The sequence below is a fragment of the Typopeltis vanoorti genome, chromosome 15 (assembly GCF_054136105.1).
Source record: "Typopeltis vanoorti isolate ZY-2024b chromosome 15, IOZ_Tvanoo_1.0, whole genome shotgun sequence".
NCBI classification, from domain to species: domain Eukaryota; kingdom Metazoa; phylum Arthropoda; class Arachnida; order Uropygi; family Thelyphonidae; genus Typopeltis; species Typopeltis vanoorti.
In genome coordinates this window covers 10,496,457-10,514,235 of record NC_143563.1, presented here as the reverse complement: position 1 = coordinate 10,514,235, position 17,779 = coordinate 10,496,457, and the positions used below count along the sequence as shown (strand labels likewise).

The following is a 17,779-nucleotide window of genomic DNA, read 5'->3' as shown; positions in this document are numbered from 1 at the left end:
GCAACGTGTGCATCAGAGAGATTGAAACTTAGGCTGTTGTTGATATGGGAAGAATCTAGAGAAATTTCTCTAGAATCGACAATCTTTCTCTCAATGGTGTCTATATGGTGATCTCTATGGTGTTCTTCCAAACGTAGAAGGATGGATTTAGCAGTCTGGCCATAGTATGGCTTTCCACAATCATATAAAATCTTGTACACTCCTTGAGTTGGAAGATGTTTCTCTTTAGGTTTGCTAAGTATTGAACGAAGTTTTGGAAGCGTAGTGAACAGGAGTGTGCAAGATTTTATGTGATTGTGGAAAGCCATACTATGGCCAGACTGCTAAGTCCATCCTTCTACGTTTGGAAGAACACCGTAGAGATATCTCCTAAAACAGGACCAGAGCCAGCGCTCTCTCTCTAGCCACGTTCTCTTTTCAGTAACTCAGACGAAGGCCGCCAACACATTGTGAACTGGACTCAAACTTCTACCATCCATGTGTGCTATGATGAACTCGAGAGAAAGATTGTCGAATCTAGAAAAATTTCTCTAGATTCCTCTCATATCAACATATTTTTTCAAACACGCTACTCTCTTTTGTACTTGTTGTGTTAATGCAATTTTAAGTTTCTGTAATATACATAGAGAGAGAGAGAGAGAGACAGTGAAATTTAAACCAGTGTTATTTTATGAATCTGGAAGTTTCATCAGAAATTGAACAGTTTAGCGACTTACGCTACAAATTTGAGAATTAGTTTGATTATGGGAATGAATATATGGCAATCGACCGTGAGATGGGGTGATTAATACCCTTGGAGGGTAGTGGATGGCAATACTGTAGCCAATGAAGTTCTAACTGAGGCTTGGCTATTGCTGTTGCCCTCCTGCCATGATCAGAGCTTTAATAGCTCAATAACACCTTATCCATACACTGTCCTCTAGAGATAACGGGGAAGATGAAAAGCATTCTTGCTTCGCCCCTTTACGCCAGTCCTTATAAGGACTATAAGATTGAATATAGCTCAATAATTCTCCACTCAAAGAACTTTCCTTTTCAGACAAAGGGGAATATGAAAAGCATTTATGCTTTTCATATTCCCCTCAAACCAGTATCGTTCTGCGAATCTGTCAAATCTCTTTCTCTTCTGTATGTTTCATGATATCAGTTATCTCTTTCTTATTTGGTCAGCCCTTTTGAACTGTTATAATTGAATAATCTGTCCCTTTGCCCTCTCAGGGCGAGCATATTGCGCATAAACGTTTTCTTTCACTGTATCCATTTCAGAAAGCGGGGAATAAGAAAAGCATCTTGCTTCATCCTCGGAGTCAGTAAAGTTGAAGAAATTGAATAATCTGATGGAGGATTCCCGATTGTGAGTTTCATGTGGACAGGCGTGTTTTATTTACTGTGCTAGAAAACCACGCTCGTTAAGCTGTGTTACACAACTTACGGAAGTATTCCATGAATCTTGTATTGCACTGACTCTAACCATACCCGAATCCCTAATGTCTCTCTCTCAACACGAAATGTGTACGTCATTGGGGCCATTGACCTCGTAAATGATCCAGGTAGATCATTTCGAGCCACGCCAAGTAAGTTTTATTCCTAGACCTGCGAGATTTTATCAACTGCGAGGAATAGTGTCGTCATCACCATGAGCAAGGAGGAAGATGAAGCTTATATTGAATCGCTCAACAAAGGGCGGGCGCTCAGCATTCTCAAAAAGATTGTAAGAAAATTTGAACACTAGCGGCCCGCATCCTTCATTTCTACTCCTTGCCCGGAAATGTTGAGGAGGGCGAAGACACTGCTCAGATAGAGGAGAAGCTGGATTTTTTGGTATCCACTCCCCCAGACTTTGAAGAGGTCCATGCGCACAAGACGCGCAAAACCGCCGACGCAGAACATCCCATAGATTCCGATATGGAAGATAACATTCCCAGTTCCGATTCCTCAGCCTTTCCGAAAGAGAGGGTGCCCCTAATCGTTTTACAGGAAAAGGAAAAATCGACACCTTTAAGGTCCACCATGCCAAAGCTACAAATACAATACATCTCTGCTAAGAATATCAATGATGTTGTCAAAATCCAGCCTACTACCATGATGGACTATAGAAAACTGACCAGAGAGTTAGATTCAAGTGATACTCAATACAACACTTTCTCTCTCGTCTCGACTCGGCATCTGAAGATGGCACTCCGAGGTGTATAGAGGACATAACTACAGATGAAATAGAGGCCGACCTCCGCTAGCAGGACCTGCCACCTATTAAGTTCAGTAGGATGGCTAGAGCTGACAAAAGCCCAATGCCTCTGGTTTTCGTGGAGATCCATAAAGCTTACAAAAATATTTATGACCTAAGATCAGTCTGTGGGCTACGGATAACTCCAGAGCCTCTGAGGAAGAAATCATCAACTGGACAGTGCCAGAGGTGTCAAAGATTTTGCCATGCTCAGAGACTGCAAGGCAGAGTATAAATGCCTCAAATGCGCCACGAACCACCCCACTAACACCTTCACAAAGCCAAAAACCACCGCTGCTAGTTGTGCAAACTGTGGTGGCCCTCAACCAGCTAACTATAAAGGATGTATTCAACACCCAAATAATAGACTCCACCTCTGGCTCAGCAGTCTCGCAGTGTTCAACAAAATGTGACAGAAGTCCTACCGCCGCAGTTTGAGGCCCTAAGAGAAAAAACTACCAACGGCAGGCCAGGACCTATGCGGACGTGGCCTGTGCCAAAATGACAACGAAGTAACAGAATCAGAATCAATCAGCAGCGCAGTCAAACTTGACAACTGTCATTACTGCCGCCTTGACAAATATGCTACAGGATTTCAGCAGGTCCAATCCTTCACCAGCTGCTGTAAAAAGATTCCTATATGAAACCCGATCAATCCTCTCAACACTTATTGATGAACAGGAATAAACTAACTCCAGACTCTCCACAGATTATGGCATGGAATGCCAATGGCCTCAAACACAAGATTATGGAGCTCCAAGAGTTCACTCAGAGACTTCTCAGCCAGACGCTGTTTTGATAACTGAAACGTAACTGAGGCCACCGGACAGGCCCAAAATTAGAGGATATCACCTCTATAGAACTGACAGGCTGAAGAAAAGATAACAACGGACGAATCCTCGCCAATTACACAGGTTCAATTGTGCTGTCGTCACAGGTCCAACTCATCACAGCTCGAATGGTACTGCTGACATCTTGGATATAGCCATCCTGCAAAATGTTAAATTTTAATATAATTTAAGAACATTAAACGAGCAGTCATCAGATCATGATCCAGTGTTATTACAGTTGGGAACACAACACAACACAACCTGTCTCCCTCCTCATACTCATTCATATCTTGGGAGAAATTCATTGGCCCTGTTCCTTCAGTAAGGTGAAATCAAGAAATTTAAACAACAGTCAAAAATCTTACTCAGAAACTAATGCAGCCATAGCGGCAGTTACTTCATCTACAACTGACCCAATCGGTTACCGGAGGATATTATGAACCTGATCAGAGATAAAAAATAAAGCTAGAAAAATATTTCATAATACTTGCATGCCTCAAGACAAAATAATCCTTAACAGATTAAATGGAGCTCTGGGAGATGCCTTCAAAGCCCACAGGGATCGGCTGTGGGAAGATAAGTTGGTTTCCTTCTCACCTGCGGATCACTCTATTTGGGGACTCTTTAGGAATCTCAGAAACAAAAACAAATCTCTTCCCACACTACAATCGGACCTGGGCCTTGTGCACACGGATGCAGAGAAGGCAGACACAATTGCAAAAAATTTAGAAGGGCAGTGTAGACCTGCTTGTGAAAACTTTAACTTTAGACACTTGTATAAAATTCATTCATATCAGACACGTACTAAAACTTCCCGATGCCTGTACTAATCAAACCGTTTCTACTTCACCAGCAGAAATCTACGATATCATCAACATCAACAACAAAAGAACATCAACAACAAAAAAGCTCCTGGTCCAGATGGCATCACCAATAAAGTCATTAAGCTATTATCCTGCAGAGCCATTGTGCACCTTACCAACATAGTCAAAACTATCAATAGATTCCGATATTTCCCTTCCCTGTGGAAAACTGCTTACATAACCTTCATTCGTAAACCGTGGAAAGACCCACATCTACCACAAAATTATCGTCTCGTCCCTATTAGCCTGATTTCAAACTTCGGAAAGATTGCCAAAAGAGTCATCCTCACCAGGCTCTAATCCACACTAAATAAGCTGAATATCCTTCCAAATGAATAATTTGGACCCTGTCAACATCACAGCACCACTCAACAGATCCATAGACTAACCGAGTATATTACCACAGGCTACAACTGGCATCAACTTACCGGAGCTGTCTTTCTGGACATGGCCAAGGCCTTCGATAAGGTGTGGCATTATGGTCTGCTCCACAAGCTCATCGCCTTACACATCCCGCTACAGATGGTACAGTTGATCCTATTATTCCTCAGCAACAGATTTATGCAGGTCAAGATAAATGGAACTATATCTACCAAGCGCCGCATTTTGGCTGGAGTTCTACAAGTATCCTTACTGGCCACAATTCTGTTCTCGATATTTATGGTGGTTATTCCGCAAAACCCAATGTCATCTATCTTGGCCCTCTACGCTGATGACACAGCGATATTAACCAGATCCCTTCAACCACACCTAGTCACTAAAAGACTTCAAGAAAAACCTATAGATAATAGAAAAATGGTTCTCCAATTGGAGATTACAAGAAAATCCCTTGAAGGGCATAGCCGTGCTCTTCTCCAGAAGAACAGTATCTGCTGCATGGGATAGCTTCCTGTTTAACACCAAAATTCCTTCGAAAACAGAAGTCTTTGGTGGATTGCTGGACTAAAGACTAACCTTCAACCACCACATCAAGGACTCGTGTGCAAAGGCCTCAAAAACCATCGCCTAGCTCTATCCCCTAATAAACAGAAACAGTAAATTAAACCAGAATCAAACTGCTCCTCTACAAACTGATGATTCGCCCTATAACCACATATGCTTCGCTAGCAAGGAGCCATACCGCCGATACTAATATCCTCAAACTGCAGAGAGCGCAAAACAAGTGCCTGCGTATGATTATGAAAGTCCTATCGATTGTCAGGGATGTCCAACTTCATCGTGACAACGACATCCCTTATATCTACTCTTTTCTTCAGATATACGTTTCTACTCTTTTGGTCATCGAACCTACGCTATTTCAAACCAGCATAACATATTGTGTTAGGTTTAGGGACAACGAGATGGAGGCACTTCCCTGTCATATCTTTGCTAGATGGTGCATAAAATTAGTGATAATCTTAAGCCAGTCAGCTTTGATTGGCTACTAGTGGAGATTGAACTGCCGAATGAGTCTTCAAATATAGATAGTGCTACAACAGCCTCGCCTACTCCCTATAAGGGGATAAAAGGAGTTTCAAGGTTAGCAGAAGGCGAGAGACCTGAATAGTGTGCTTGGATGAAGGCCTGTTTCTTTGACAAACACAGATCATAAAATATTTATGCCAGTTCTTCGTAGCAGAATAAAAACAGGCTTGGAAAGTTAGCTTATTAGCACTTGAGCTAATTAAAATTAAAACTTAAAATTCTTGGTGTCTTGATGAGAGGAGACCTCCACATAGCCTTTAAAGGAATGCGGAGAACCGACCAGGGCTTTTGACCTAATGTCCAATCCTCACCTTCTCGTGGTGCACCCTGTTGGGTATCTACTTTGATACTGAACGAACGAGGATGGGCTGGCAATTTGGGATTTAGCCGAACCAAATTGTATTCTTATTGGTTAAACCAAAATAAAAAATGGTGGTACAACATGACAAAATTTCATGCCGGCTGGGGCGTCGCCCGGTTAAACAAGGCCCCCGTTGTTTTCGCCAGGGAACCAGGGCGAACAGCGAAAAGTCAGCTACTGGAACAAATCTGAAAACAAACCCCAACTCAACATCACCAGAGTTAAAGATCGGTACTATCAACGTAAGAAGCCTGAATGGCAAAGAAATAGAGCTAGCTGAGGAATTAGATAAGTACCAGATCGACATAATAGGGGTAACTGAAACAAAAAAGACCAAAACTGGTGAGATCTTTCTGAGCAATAAATATAAAATGTTATATTCAGGCAATGACAATCAAGGAAAAGAAGGAGTAGCCATAGTATTCAACACAAAATACGAGGCTAATCTTCTTGAATGGCAGTCAGTCTCAAGTAGAGTAATGTGGGCAAATATGAGAATGGGGAACTGGACAATGGGACTTATTTGTGCCTATGGTCCCACAGAAGGTACTACTAAGGTAGAAGTGGAGGAATTTTTTGAGGCTTTAGAAAAAGCAACTGACACAATGAAAAAGGAAAAGTTGGTCCTTGTTGGGGATCTAAATAGTAGAGTAGGAAATGATTGTGAGACATACAAAAATATTTTGGGAAAATTTGGAGAAAAGAGCAAAGCTAATAATAATGGCAAACATCTGTTGGATTTCTGCTCAGGACATGGACTGGTTATTACTAACACCATGTTCCAACATAAAAATGTGCACAAATTCACATGGAGAGAAGAGGCTAGGAATAAGAAAAGTCTCATTGACTATGTTATTGTTGATAGTGATGTTTTCTCCCTGGTGCAGGACACCAGAGTGTACAGAGGATTTGAAATTGGAAGTGATCACTATTTAGTCTTGAGCAGGATAAAATTGAATTTCATATTGAAAAGAATAACATGTAAGAAAGTTTTAAAGCGAATAAAAGTTGAGCAGCTCACAGATGTGAACTGTAGACTAAAATACAGAAATATTATTGAAAAGAAAATGAAAGAGTTTGAGAACAGGAATCAAACCGTGGAGATTCAGTGGCAAACTCTGAAGGAAACATTGATTGATTCTGCCAGAGAGGCATGTGGTGAGGTTGTGTGCAAGGATAAAAAAAATAAGAACTCCCTGGTGGACACAGGAAGTTAAAGAGGCAGTGAAGGAAAAGAAGAAAGCATATCAAAAGTTCCTGGCAAATAAGTCAGCTTTTACTCTTACAGAATACAGAGACAAATGTAAGAAAGCTAAACAGTGTGTAAAACTAGCTAAACAAAAGTCATGGGAGGACTTTGGCAAGAATATAGAAAATAAATATCAAGAAGGTGGCAAAATATTCTGGAGGTTGTTGAAGAAGCTTAGGAATGGAGGAAAGAGTGCTGTAAAAGGAATTAGAGATGATAAAGGTGAAATGAAAACAGGAGAAAAAGATATCCTTGAAGTATGGAGTAATTACTTTGAAAAACTGCTAAATGAAACAAGTAGTGATGACAGTACAGTGGTAAAAAAACACTGACCAGGCATGCAGTCAGGAATACATATCCATACTTGAAGTAGAAAAAGCCATCAAAGGCTTGAAATGTGGAAAGGCAGCAGGAGTAGATGATATTCGACCAGAAATGCTGAAGTATGGTGGTATAAGAGTCTTACAGTGGCTGCACTGCATAGTTCAGAAAGCCTGGACAGAGGGACGAATTCCCGATGATTGGAGTAGAGCTCTCATAGTACCCATATATAAAAAGGGAAATAAAACTGAATGTGAGAATTACAGAGGTATTTCCCTACTGAGTGTTCCCGGCAAGATCTATGCAAGTATACTTGAGAAACGGTTGAGAAGAATTGTGGAAGAAAAGCTTGGTGAAGAACAAGCTGGATTCAGGCCAAATAGAGGCTGTCAGGATCAGATCTTCACTTTACGACAAATAGTCCAGAAAGCATGGGAATATAACAGAAATCTGTATTTAAGTTTTGTCGATTTGGAAAAGGCATATGACAAGGTCCCAAGAGAGAAGCTATTCAATGCGCTACTGTTATATGGCGTCAATGGGGCATTATATCAAGCAATACTTAGTCTTTATTTGAGTTGTGAGTCAGCAGTTAGAATTGAAGGAAGTACAGGAAGATGGTTTAATGTTAAATCTGGTGTGAGACAAGGATGTACATTATCCCCTCTGTTATTCATTATCTATATGGATCACATTATGAAGGAATGTGGTATTAAACATGATATCAAAATTGGAGATGTTAATGTCAGCTCTTTGCTTTATGCAGATGATGTTATACTTCTAAATAAATCCGCTACAAGTCTGCAAGATTCTCTGACTAAATTGAATAGCTGTTTTAATAGATATGGTATGAAGGTCAGCAATAAAAAAACGAAGACAATGAAAATAGGCAGAATCATTGAAAATGTCAACTGTGTTGTGAATGGAGAACCTGTGGAACAAGTAAAACATTTCAGCTACTTAGGCACAATTTTTACTGAAGATGGTAAATTAAATATAGAAATAGACAACAGAATCAGCAAATCTGGTAACGTGGGAAGTCAATTGAATAAATTCATATGGAATAAGAAAGAAATTAGTCGGAACACTAAATTAGCTGTATACAAGACTGTGTTCAAACCAATTTTAACTTATGGATCTGAGAGCTGGGTCAGAAGTAAAACACTTGACCAAAGACTAGCGACCGCAGATACGACAGTCCTGAGAAAGATTAGAGGCGTGAACAGATGGCATCAATGGCAATATCATATTAAAAACGAGGATATTAGGAAAGAACTTGACATTGTCAGCATCCAGGAATGCGTTAGCAGAGCTAATCTCAGATGGTATGGTCACTTAAATAGAATGGGAGAGGAAAGATTAGCAAAACAAGTGTTCTCTGCCAGGTTGGCAGGAAAACGACCCAGAGGAAGACCAAGTTATAGGTGGATTGATACGGTACAAAGTGCCTTAGACGATAGAAATATAAGATCTGATAATGTTGGAGTCTTGACAAGTAACAGACTGATTTTGAGGAAAATTGTAGATAGGAAGTTACTAATGATGTAATTTTTTCATGTAGTACTGTCATATCCTGTACACCCCTTGAGGGTACATGGCAGGAATTTGATGATGATGATGATGGTAAATTAAATATAGAAATAGACAACAGAATCAGCAAAGCTGGTATGGTGGGAAGTCAATTGAATAAATTCATATGGAATAAGAGAGAAATTAGTCAGAACACTAAATTAGCTGTATACAAGACAGTGTTCAAACCAGTTTTAACTTATGGATCTGAGAGCTGGGTCAGAAGTAAAACACTTGACCAAAGACTAGAGACCGCAGATATGAGAGTCCTGAGAAAGATTAGAGGCGTGAACAGATGGCATCAATGGCAATATCATATTAAAAACGAGGATATTAGGAAAGAACTTGACATTGTCAGCATCCAGGAATGCGTTAGCAGAGCTAATCTCAGGTGGTATGGTCACTTAAATAGAATGGGAGAGGAAAGATTAGCAAAACAAGTGTTCTCTGCCAGGTTGGCAGGAAAACGACCCAGAGGAAGACCAAGATATAGGTGGATTGATACGGTACAAAGTGCCGTAGACGATAGAAATATAAGATCTGATAATGTTGGAGTCTTGACAAGTAACAGACTGATTTTGAGGAAAATTGTAGATAGGAAGTTACTAATGATGTAATTTTTTCATGTAGTACTGTCATATCCTGTACACCCCTTGAGGGTACATGGCAGGAATTTGATGATGATGATGATGATGGTAAATTAAATATAGAAATAGACAACAGAATCAGCAAAGCTGGTATGGTGGGAAGTCAATTGAATAAATTCATATGGAATAAGAGAGAAATTAGGCAGAACACTAAATAGCTGTATACAAGACAGTGTTCAAACCAGTTTTAACTTATGGATCTGAGAGCTGGGTCAGAAGTAAAACACTTGACCAAAGACTAGAGACCGCAGATATGAGAGTCCTGAGAAAGATTAGAGGCGTGAACAGATGGCATCAATGGCAATATCATATTAAAAATGAGGATATTAGGAAAGAACTTGACATTGTCAGCATCCAGGAATGCGTTAGCAGAGCTAATCTCAGGTGGTATGGTCACTTAAATAGAATGGGAGAGGAAAGATTAGCTAAACATGTGTTCTCTGCCAGGTTGGCAGGAAAACGACCCAGAGGAAGACCAAGATATAGGTGGATTGATACGGTACAAAGTGCCTTAGACGATAGAAATATAAGATCTGATAATGTTGGAGTCTTGACAAGTAACAGACTGATTTTGAGGAAAATTGTAGATAGGAAGTTACTAATGATGTAATTTTTTCATGTAGTACTGTCATATCCTGTACACCCCTTGAGGATACATGGCAGGAATTTGATGATGATGATGATGAATTCTTGGTGTCTAAGAACTGAACTTAGGTCTCTTTCAGCGGGCTAATGCTCTGGAAGCAAATGCCACTTCCACTGACCTACCCCCCCCCTTTTCCTTATTAACTTCGATTTTAAATAAAAAAATATTTTAAAGTGTAAATCGCACAAAAAAGTACATATTGCTAGAATGAACTTTGTCCAGTTATTAAAAAGACAATGAAGCGCCAAATGCCCATCGAAGCTTTATGAATAAATATACGTGAATTCATTATTGACTATCTGAAGAATGACATCAGGAAGTTTCGATTTGCGGATGATATTCCCATCTGTTTAGTAATTCTATTGCAGTGATGGAGACGACAGATGAAGTGGATGACACAAGAAAACTGGTTGGACTTGAAACGAATTTTACAAAAGAATTTTTTTTTTTTTTAAATCATTACGAACAGTAGCTTAAAAAGTCCTACTTTACCAAGTGGCATCGACAATGAATACGTGCCGACGTATACTTATATGGAACAAATAATACCATTCTGCAATGGGCGAGACCTTAATTTTTACCTAGAATATCCAAATCATTGACTAATTATTGGAAATTGGGCCACTTTATGATCATTTCTTTTAAGGAAGGTGGGGATTACATTATAACAAGGCAGACCTCAAACAATTGTCGATTTATTCAAAAAGACAAAAAAAAACCAATTAAGGCCAAACCTGGGTTGGCTATAATCCAAGGATGAAAAAATGGGAAATCGACAATCCTTAATACAGTCTAGATTCCCAGAGAGAGAGAGACAGAGGAAGCATAAGGTGAAGTGATAAAATCACAGAAATAGCATGAAACAACTAGATGAGAATCGGGAAAGAAAAAAAAGAAAAAGAAAAACTCAATGAAACATCAGATCTGTATCACGCAAGTAGAACTTGAATATTGACCAATAATAGCTTTTAAGTTGCAAATGAGCATTGAGAATTGAATGATACGAGAAAATTATTTGGTCATGTATCCAGTGAAAAGCAGAGTAACGCTACTCTTCGAGTTTTTAATAAACTATATGGGCCATATTATTATAAAGAAAAGTTTCGTTAAATGCGATATTCAAATATGCAGGTAGCATTATCTTCTTAAATATATCTACTATAGATCTTCCGAAGTCTAATTAAATAACTACAATAACAGATTTTCTATAAATCCAGCAACAGAAAACACAAAATTAGGAACTGGACAACTGCATCCAGAATGGAGAACCTATAGAACAAGTAAAATAGTAGAATCGTATTCAAAATGGCGATATTAAGAAAGAAATCGAGCATGGAAAATTAAATCTTAATTAGATAAGGCTGCCTTAATTCATGATACTTGCAATGTGTGTCCAAACTACTTGGTATATTTTTAGGAACTCTTCAAACATACGCTGTAAATGGTATGTTTCACAACTTACCTTACACGCACCTCTTCTTTCATCTATATCCCCTGCACATAGGTAGCTTCTACACTTCTCTTTGGTGGTAACAAGAGGCGAAACTGGTTGGCAGTGTTGTCTGCTTACGATAGGAATGGTAGCCTCTTGAAGAGTGAGAACAGAGCTTCCTCCTATTCATAAAAGTATTCGCGTTTAGTTGGAAATATATTAAACTAGGTGCATGCAAATGTAAACAGAATAATCCAAAGAGTAAATGTGAACATAGAATGCGTATTTCAATCCACAACGATCAAGTCGAAATTCTGGGATTGTTTTATTTCTAACGTTGACACTATAATAATCAGTTTCACTTACCTGGATTGAGCTGGCCCCAACCAGCAACAGAAACGTCAGTGTTCAGTTGATTATCACGAGTGGCGTTAGTGGGCAGACAGATTGGCATGACGTCATCACCGGTAGGTCTAATCTCAGAGTCCAGTTTTAGAATAGCGATATCATTGCTCAAGTCATCCTTGTCGTAGAATGGATGAACTAAAACGCTTTCTACATTGTAATCGTTTCCATACTCAAGATGAACCGATCCATGTCTAATCTTCACTTCTGTTGGTGCCCTGCAGTTGAGAACAACAAACTTTATAATATACATATTACTGCGCTCAACTTCCGAGGTGATTACAGAAAGTTATCAACGTATTATTATTATTATTACGTGACACCTCCCATATAATATAATCATCTGTCATTTAACGTATTTAAATAAAGATTAAAGAATATCTAAATAATTTCACGGTTTATGAATAATTCTATAATATATAAATATAAATAAATAACTTCAAATTTTTATACACTTTATTTTAATATATAATATAATATAATACATTTTATTATTTTTGTTTAATGCATATCATGTATATTTATTATTACTGCGCACGTTTTCACAATTCCAAAAAGTTATTAGCATATATATAAAACAATAGCATAATCCTTATAAGGACTGGCTTAAAGGGGTGAAGCAAGAATGCTTTTCATCTTCCCTGTTATCTGTAGAGGACAGTTTGTGGATAAGGTGTCATTGAGCTATTAAAGCTCTGATCATGGCAGGAGGGTAACAGCAATAGCCAAGCCTCAGTTAGAAATTCATTGGCTACAACACTGCCATATTTATTTAAAGGTAAAGCCGTCTCTAAAAATTCGGACGATCCCTAGGCCACTTAATTGTGGGCGAAAGACCGTCCATCTCAGCGTTAGCCTTCCACCCACACGCCGCCAGCGAGCAGAACCCCTCATATTCCGAAGAAAAGCATTCACAGACAAAGCCCCTCAGCGGGCCGTGCCGGAGAACACTTCCCCCGGAGACTCAAATTGCTCCCTTAAGGCAAAAACCTTAAGAAAGCGAACTCATAACTCTCGAATCTCAGCGCCCAAGGGGGGTAACAGCAACAGCCGAACCTCAGTTAAACTTCATTGGTTACAACATTCCCATGCATCTCACGATAGATTTTCTTCCCGCAATAGCATAAATCACCATTGACCATTGACGTTACTGACAGGATGGGTGAAGCACAAGTGCTTTTCATATTCCCCTTTATCTGTAATGAGAGTTATTTGGGAATGGGAGATTTGTGAGCAATTAAGCTCGCCCTCTGAGGGCAGTAGTGTTAGCTATGATCAGTTGAGAGAAGAATAGCCTTCGGTCTTTTGTGTTTGTAGTAATCAGTCTCATTGTAATTGACAGCTTGCACGATTAGTGGGTTTGAATGTGAACTTGACTTCACGAAGAATTTTTCTGCAAGATCACGAAGAAGGGAGGAGATGTATGGAATGCCGGTTTCTCGGTGAATCTGTGAATTTCTGACGAACCACGGTGCATCCAGGATCATCCTAAGGCATTTATTTTGGATTCTCTGCAATTTTGAAATGTTTGATCTTGAAGTGTGACTCCATGCTGGTGAGGCGTAGGTGATGACTGGACGTATTACCATCCGGTAAAGAAGCAATTTATTATGTAGGTTCAATTTGCTCTTGCGGTTGATCAATGGGTAGAGCTGAGCTATGACTTTGGAAGATTTGGAACAAACGAGATTGATGTGTTTGTTGAAAAGGAGTTTCTTATCCATCAATACTCCAAGATATTTGGTCTCTGAATGCCATGGGATCTTTTGACCAGAGAGCAGGATGTCTTCTTTGTTGCAGATCTTTCTTCTTGAAAACATCATGGCTGAGCTTTTGAGGGGGTTTACTTGAATTCTCCAGTTGGTGAACCAGTTTGCTAGCTCATTGATACTTCCTTGGAGTCTAGTGATTGCTAGGTGAGGGCTGAGCGATCTGGCCAGAATAGCGGTATCGTCGGCATAAAGAGCCGTAGTAGTTTTTGGGTTGAGAGGAACATCTGCCATGTAAGTTGTGAAAAGTATTGGGGCCAGAAGAGAACCTTGAGGTACTCCCGCCTGGATTCTGCGCCTTGAAGAAACAATTCCGTTGAGTTTTACTTGCATGTATCTTTCATTGATATATGAATATATGAGTTTCACTAGTTTAATTGGGATATTGTTTTCAATTAGTTTGAAGATAAGGCCTTGATGCCAGACCTTATCAAAAGCCTTGGCAACATCCAAAAATACAGCAGCAGTATGAAGGTGCCAGTTAAAACCATGAGTGATATGTTCTGTTAGTCGGTGAATTTGTTGCACCGTGTTGTGAGCTTTGCGAAACCCAAATTGTTCATTTGGGATTATTTTCTGTTGGTCCACTGCTGTTTGCAGTCTTGATAGGATGATCTTTTCTGTCACTTTGCCAAGACAGGAAAGAAGACTGATGGGCCTGTAGCTTTGGGGAAGTTGTGGGTTATTACCAGGTTTTTTCAGAGGTATAATGTCCGCGACTTTCCAATCAGAGGGAAAGTATTGGAATCTTAAGATGGAATTGGTAATATTAACTAGATGAATTATGGCTTTCCGTGGGAGTAGCTTTATTATTCTATTGGTAATGCCGTCAGGGCCGGGGGCCTTTTTATTCTTCAGATGGGAAATGATATTTATTATTTCTGTTGGAGATGTGGGGATGATGGTTTCTGAATCATCCTTAAGCTGACTTAGTGCATTTCTAACTTTACGATGGACTTTGTAAATAAGATTGATATTTAAGTTTGCATAAGATGGGCTGCATTGATTTTCCAGATTGTCAATTAGGGCTTCTGCTTTTTCTTCATCTGTGTGTGCAACTCCAAGATTGGTCTTTAAAGGGGGAAGTGGTTGTCTTTTGGTACGAAGAGATTTTACAAACTTCCACATGGAGTTATCTTCTGGGTTGATTTCTTTCAGTTTGGTTTCCCATTTGGAGTTTCTGTGGACCTGGAGGGCTTCTCGAACCTGTCTGTTCAAAGTGTTTAAGGTTGCTTTGTCCTGCGGGGCTCTGGTGTTGTGATATCGCTTTCTGGCCTTGTTTTTGGCTCTAATCAGTTCCCATTATCTCTTCTGGGAATAGCATAAATCCATTACTTATTTAGTTATAAATTAAAAATATGTAAATAATTTTCTGGTGTCTCAATAACTTATGATATATATATATATATATATATATATATATATATATGTGTGTGTGTGTGTGTGTGTGTGTGTGTTCAAGATACCAAGTAATTTTATATGAACTTGGTCCTATTTCCCAAGAAAGCAAGCAGACAAGAAAGTCAAGTTTGCGCCTGCAAGTCTAAGGTAACTGATCCTCCCTAAGGTAGTGCAAGTTGAGGCAACTCGTGGTAAAGGTGGATAAAGCTGTGATCACTATTGACGAGACCCCAACAAAAGTCGAAACCGGTATGGGTAGTGACCATTGCCTTTAATAAATAACGAAACCTGTGGTGCGATCATAATTAAAAGAAACACACGTATTAACCACAGTGAAAATTATTTAATTGTAAATTCATCCTAAGTATCTTTGGACATCATCAGTACAGTAGTTTAAACAATAATAGGAACAACATACAGTTAGGGCGCATGATTACAATAGAATCTCATTAAACTCATTCATCTCATTTTGTCATACAAAATTGTGTTAATTTTTTTTTATAGCACGTTATGCACGTTTAATGAGATTCTATTGTAATCATGCGCCCTAACTGTATGTTGTTCCTATTATTGTTTAAAACTACTGTATTTATGATGTCCGAAGGATGAAATATTTACAATTAAATAATTTTCACTGTGGTTAATACGTGTGCTTCTTTTAATTAATTGTCTTTAATGTTTCGCATCATACATCTCCGAAGGGGATGTGCTTTACATTAGAGGAAAAATAATAAGAATAGTGATCAGACAGAGCTTTATTCATATATAATATATATATATATATAAAAAAAAAATATATATATATATATATATGTATATATATATATATAGAACGAATATCGCATTGAATATCGCAATTGAATATCGCATTATATATATATATATATATAGAACGAATATCGCATTGAATATCGCAATTGAATATCGCATTATATATATATATATATATATATAATGCCAAGCTATTTAAACCTGGTTTTACTCCATTTCCCAAGTAAGCAAACAGACAAGCAAGTCAAGCTTGCTCCTGCAAGTAGTGCCAGTCTAACTGACCCATACGTAATGCAAGTCTTAGGCAACTCGTGGTAAAGGTGGAATAAGCTCTCATCACTATTCTTCTTAATATTTACCCATAATGCAAAGCCCATCTCCTTGAAGAGATGTATGATGCTTTGTATTAAAGACAAGGGGCCACTACCCAGACCGATTTCGACCTTTATTGAGGCGTATTTAAGTAAAGACCTTTCTAAAAATTAGGACGATCCCTAGACCACTCCATAGTGGCCGAAAGACCGTCCAATTCAACTCAGTGACAGGCTCACCCCATCACCGAGAAGAACTTCTCAGCGTTGGCTCTACCCAGTGGCAGGCTCACCCCACCAGAGTCATAATCTCAGCGGTGGCCCTACTCAGAGACAGGCAAAAACCTATCCCCAAGCAGAGCCTCTCAAGGCCAGCAGCCCCCACCAGTTCCGACCCCTATCGGGGTCTCATCAGTGGGAGCCAGGCTTAGAAATACTAAGTTTTAAGTAATACAGAGCTTATAAGTATTTTACCAAAACAAGTTACCAAAAGGTGCTTTGACCTTATTAAATAAAAATCTCAGGATGAGAGATAGATGTAGAAAGTTTTTTACCTTGGGTATAATATATGTTAAAGATGATAAGCAATTTTAAACCTGGTTTTACTCCATTTCCCAAGTAAGCAAACAGACAAATAAGTCAAGTGTGCGCCTGCACTTAGTGCCTAGACTTGCCTTGCACTACTTTGCGGGTCACCTAGACTTGCACTACGTGCAGGCGCAAACTTGACTTATTTGTCTGTTTGCTTACTTGGGAAATGGAGTAAAACCAGGTTTAAAATTGCTTAGCATCTTTAACATATATTATACCCAGGTAAAAAAAATTTCTATATATATATATATTAGTGTTTTAAATTCTTATATATTTTAATTTTTTATTATTTCTGTTTTATATAGACCGAATAAAATTTTTAATTTTATTTATATAAATTATTTTACATTTAACAATATGTAAATATAATAGCAGCACCTCTATAGCGCAGTTCGAAGAACAGCAGTATATTGTGCCCTTAATTTCGATTCTCGGTGGTGGACGAGAAAAATCTTTATATGAACTTTTTCAATTGAAGGTAGTCAGCTGATCACATGCGGAGCAGTGGCGGCTCGTGGCTTGAAATCGTGGGGGTGCTGCAACTTTCGAAATATACATACACACACTGTAAGTATACGTGTTTGGATAAAATATCAAAATTATGTAAAAATTAAAAAAAAAAAATTAAACATTAAAAAACATTGTTTGTTATCGATAAAATTATAGTTTGGTATAATTCAAAATTACTTAAAAATGAAATCCATTGCTTTAATTACAATTAAAGGAAGGGATTTACAATTTTTGGACATTACGATTAAAGGATTTAATTGTAATGTCCAAATATTTAAAGAGACGGAGTAAACACGATAAGCACTACGAACACTCTACTACTGGCGCAAACTGCATATAAACAACAGTGGAACTGCGCGACGGACAGCGCCTCATTACGCTAATAGCTCGCATCTCACTATGACGTGCATATGCT

At 38.7% G+C, this 17,779-nt stretch overlaps 1 protein-coding gene across 1 annotated transcript in view; it reads right to left on the bottom strand.

Moving 5' to 3' along the window:
• Nucleotides 1-17,779, bottom strand: part of LOC150098378 (venom protease-like) — a 30,725-nt gene that overhangs the window by 1,703 nt on the left and 11,243 nt on the right. The window contains exons 6-7 of the mRNA XM_090405195.1: nucleotides 11,973-12,229; nucleotides 11,637-11,788 (exon numbers count right to left, since the gene is read on the bottom strand). Coding sequence (XP_090261321.1) covers nucleotides 11,637-11,788; nucleotides 11,973-12,229 — 409 coding nt within the window. The remainder of the gene's footprint in view (nucleotides 1-11,636; nucleotides 11,789-11,972; nucleotides 12,230-17,779) is intronic.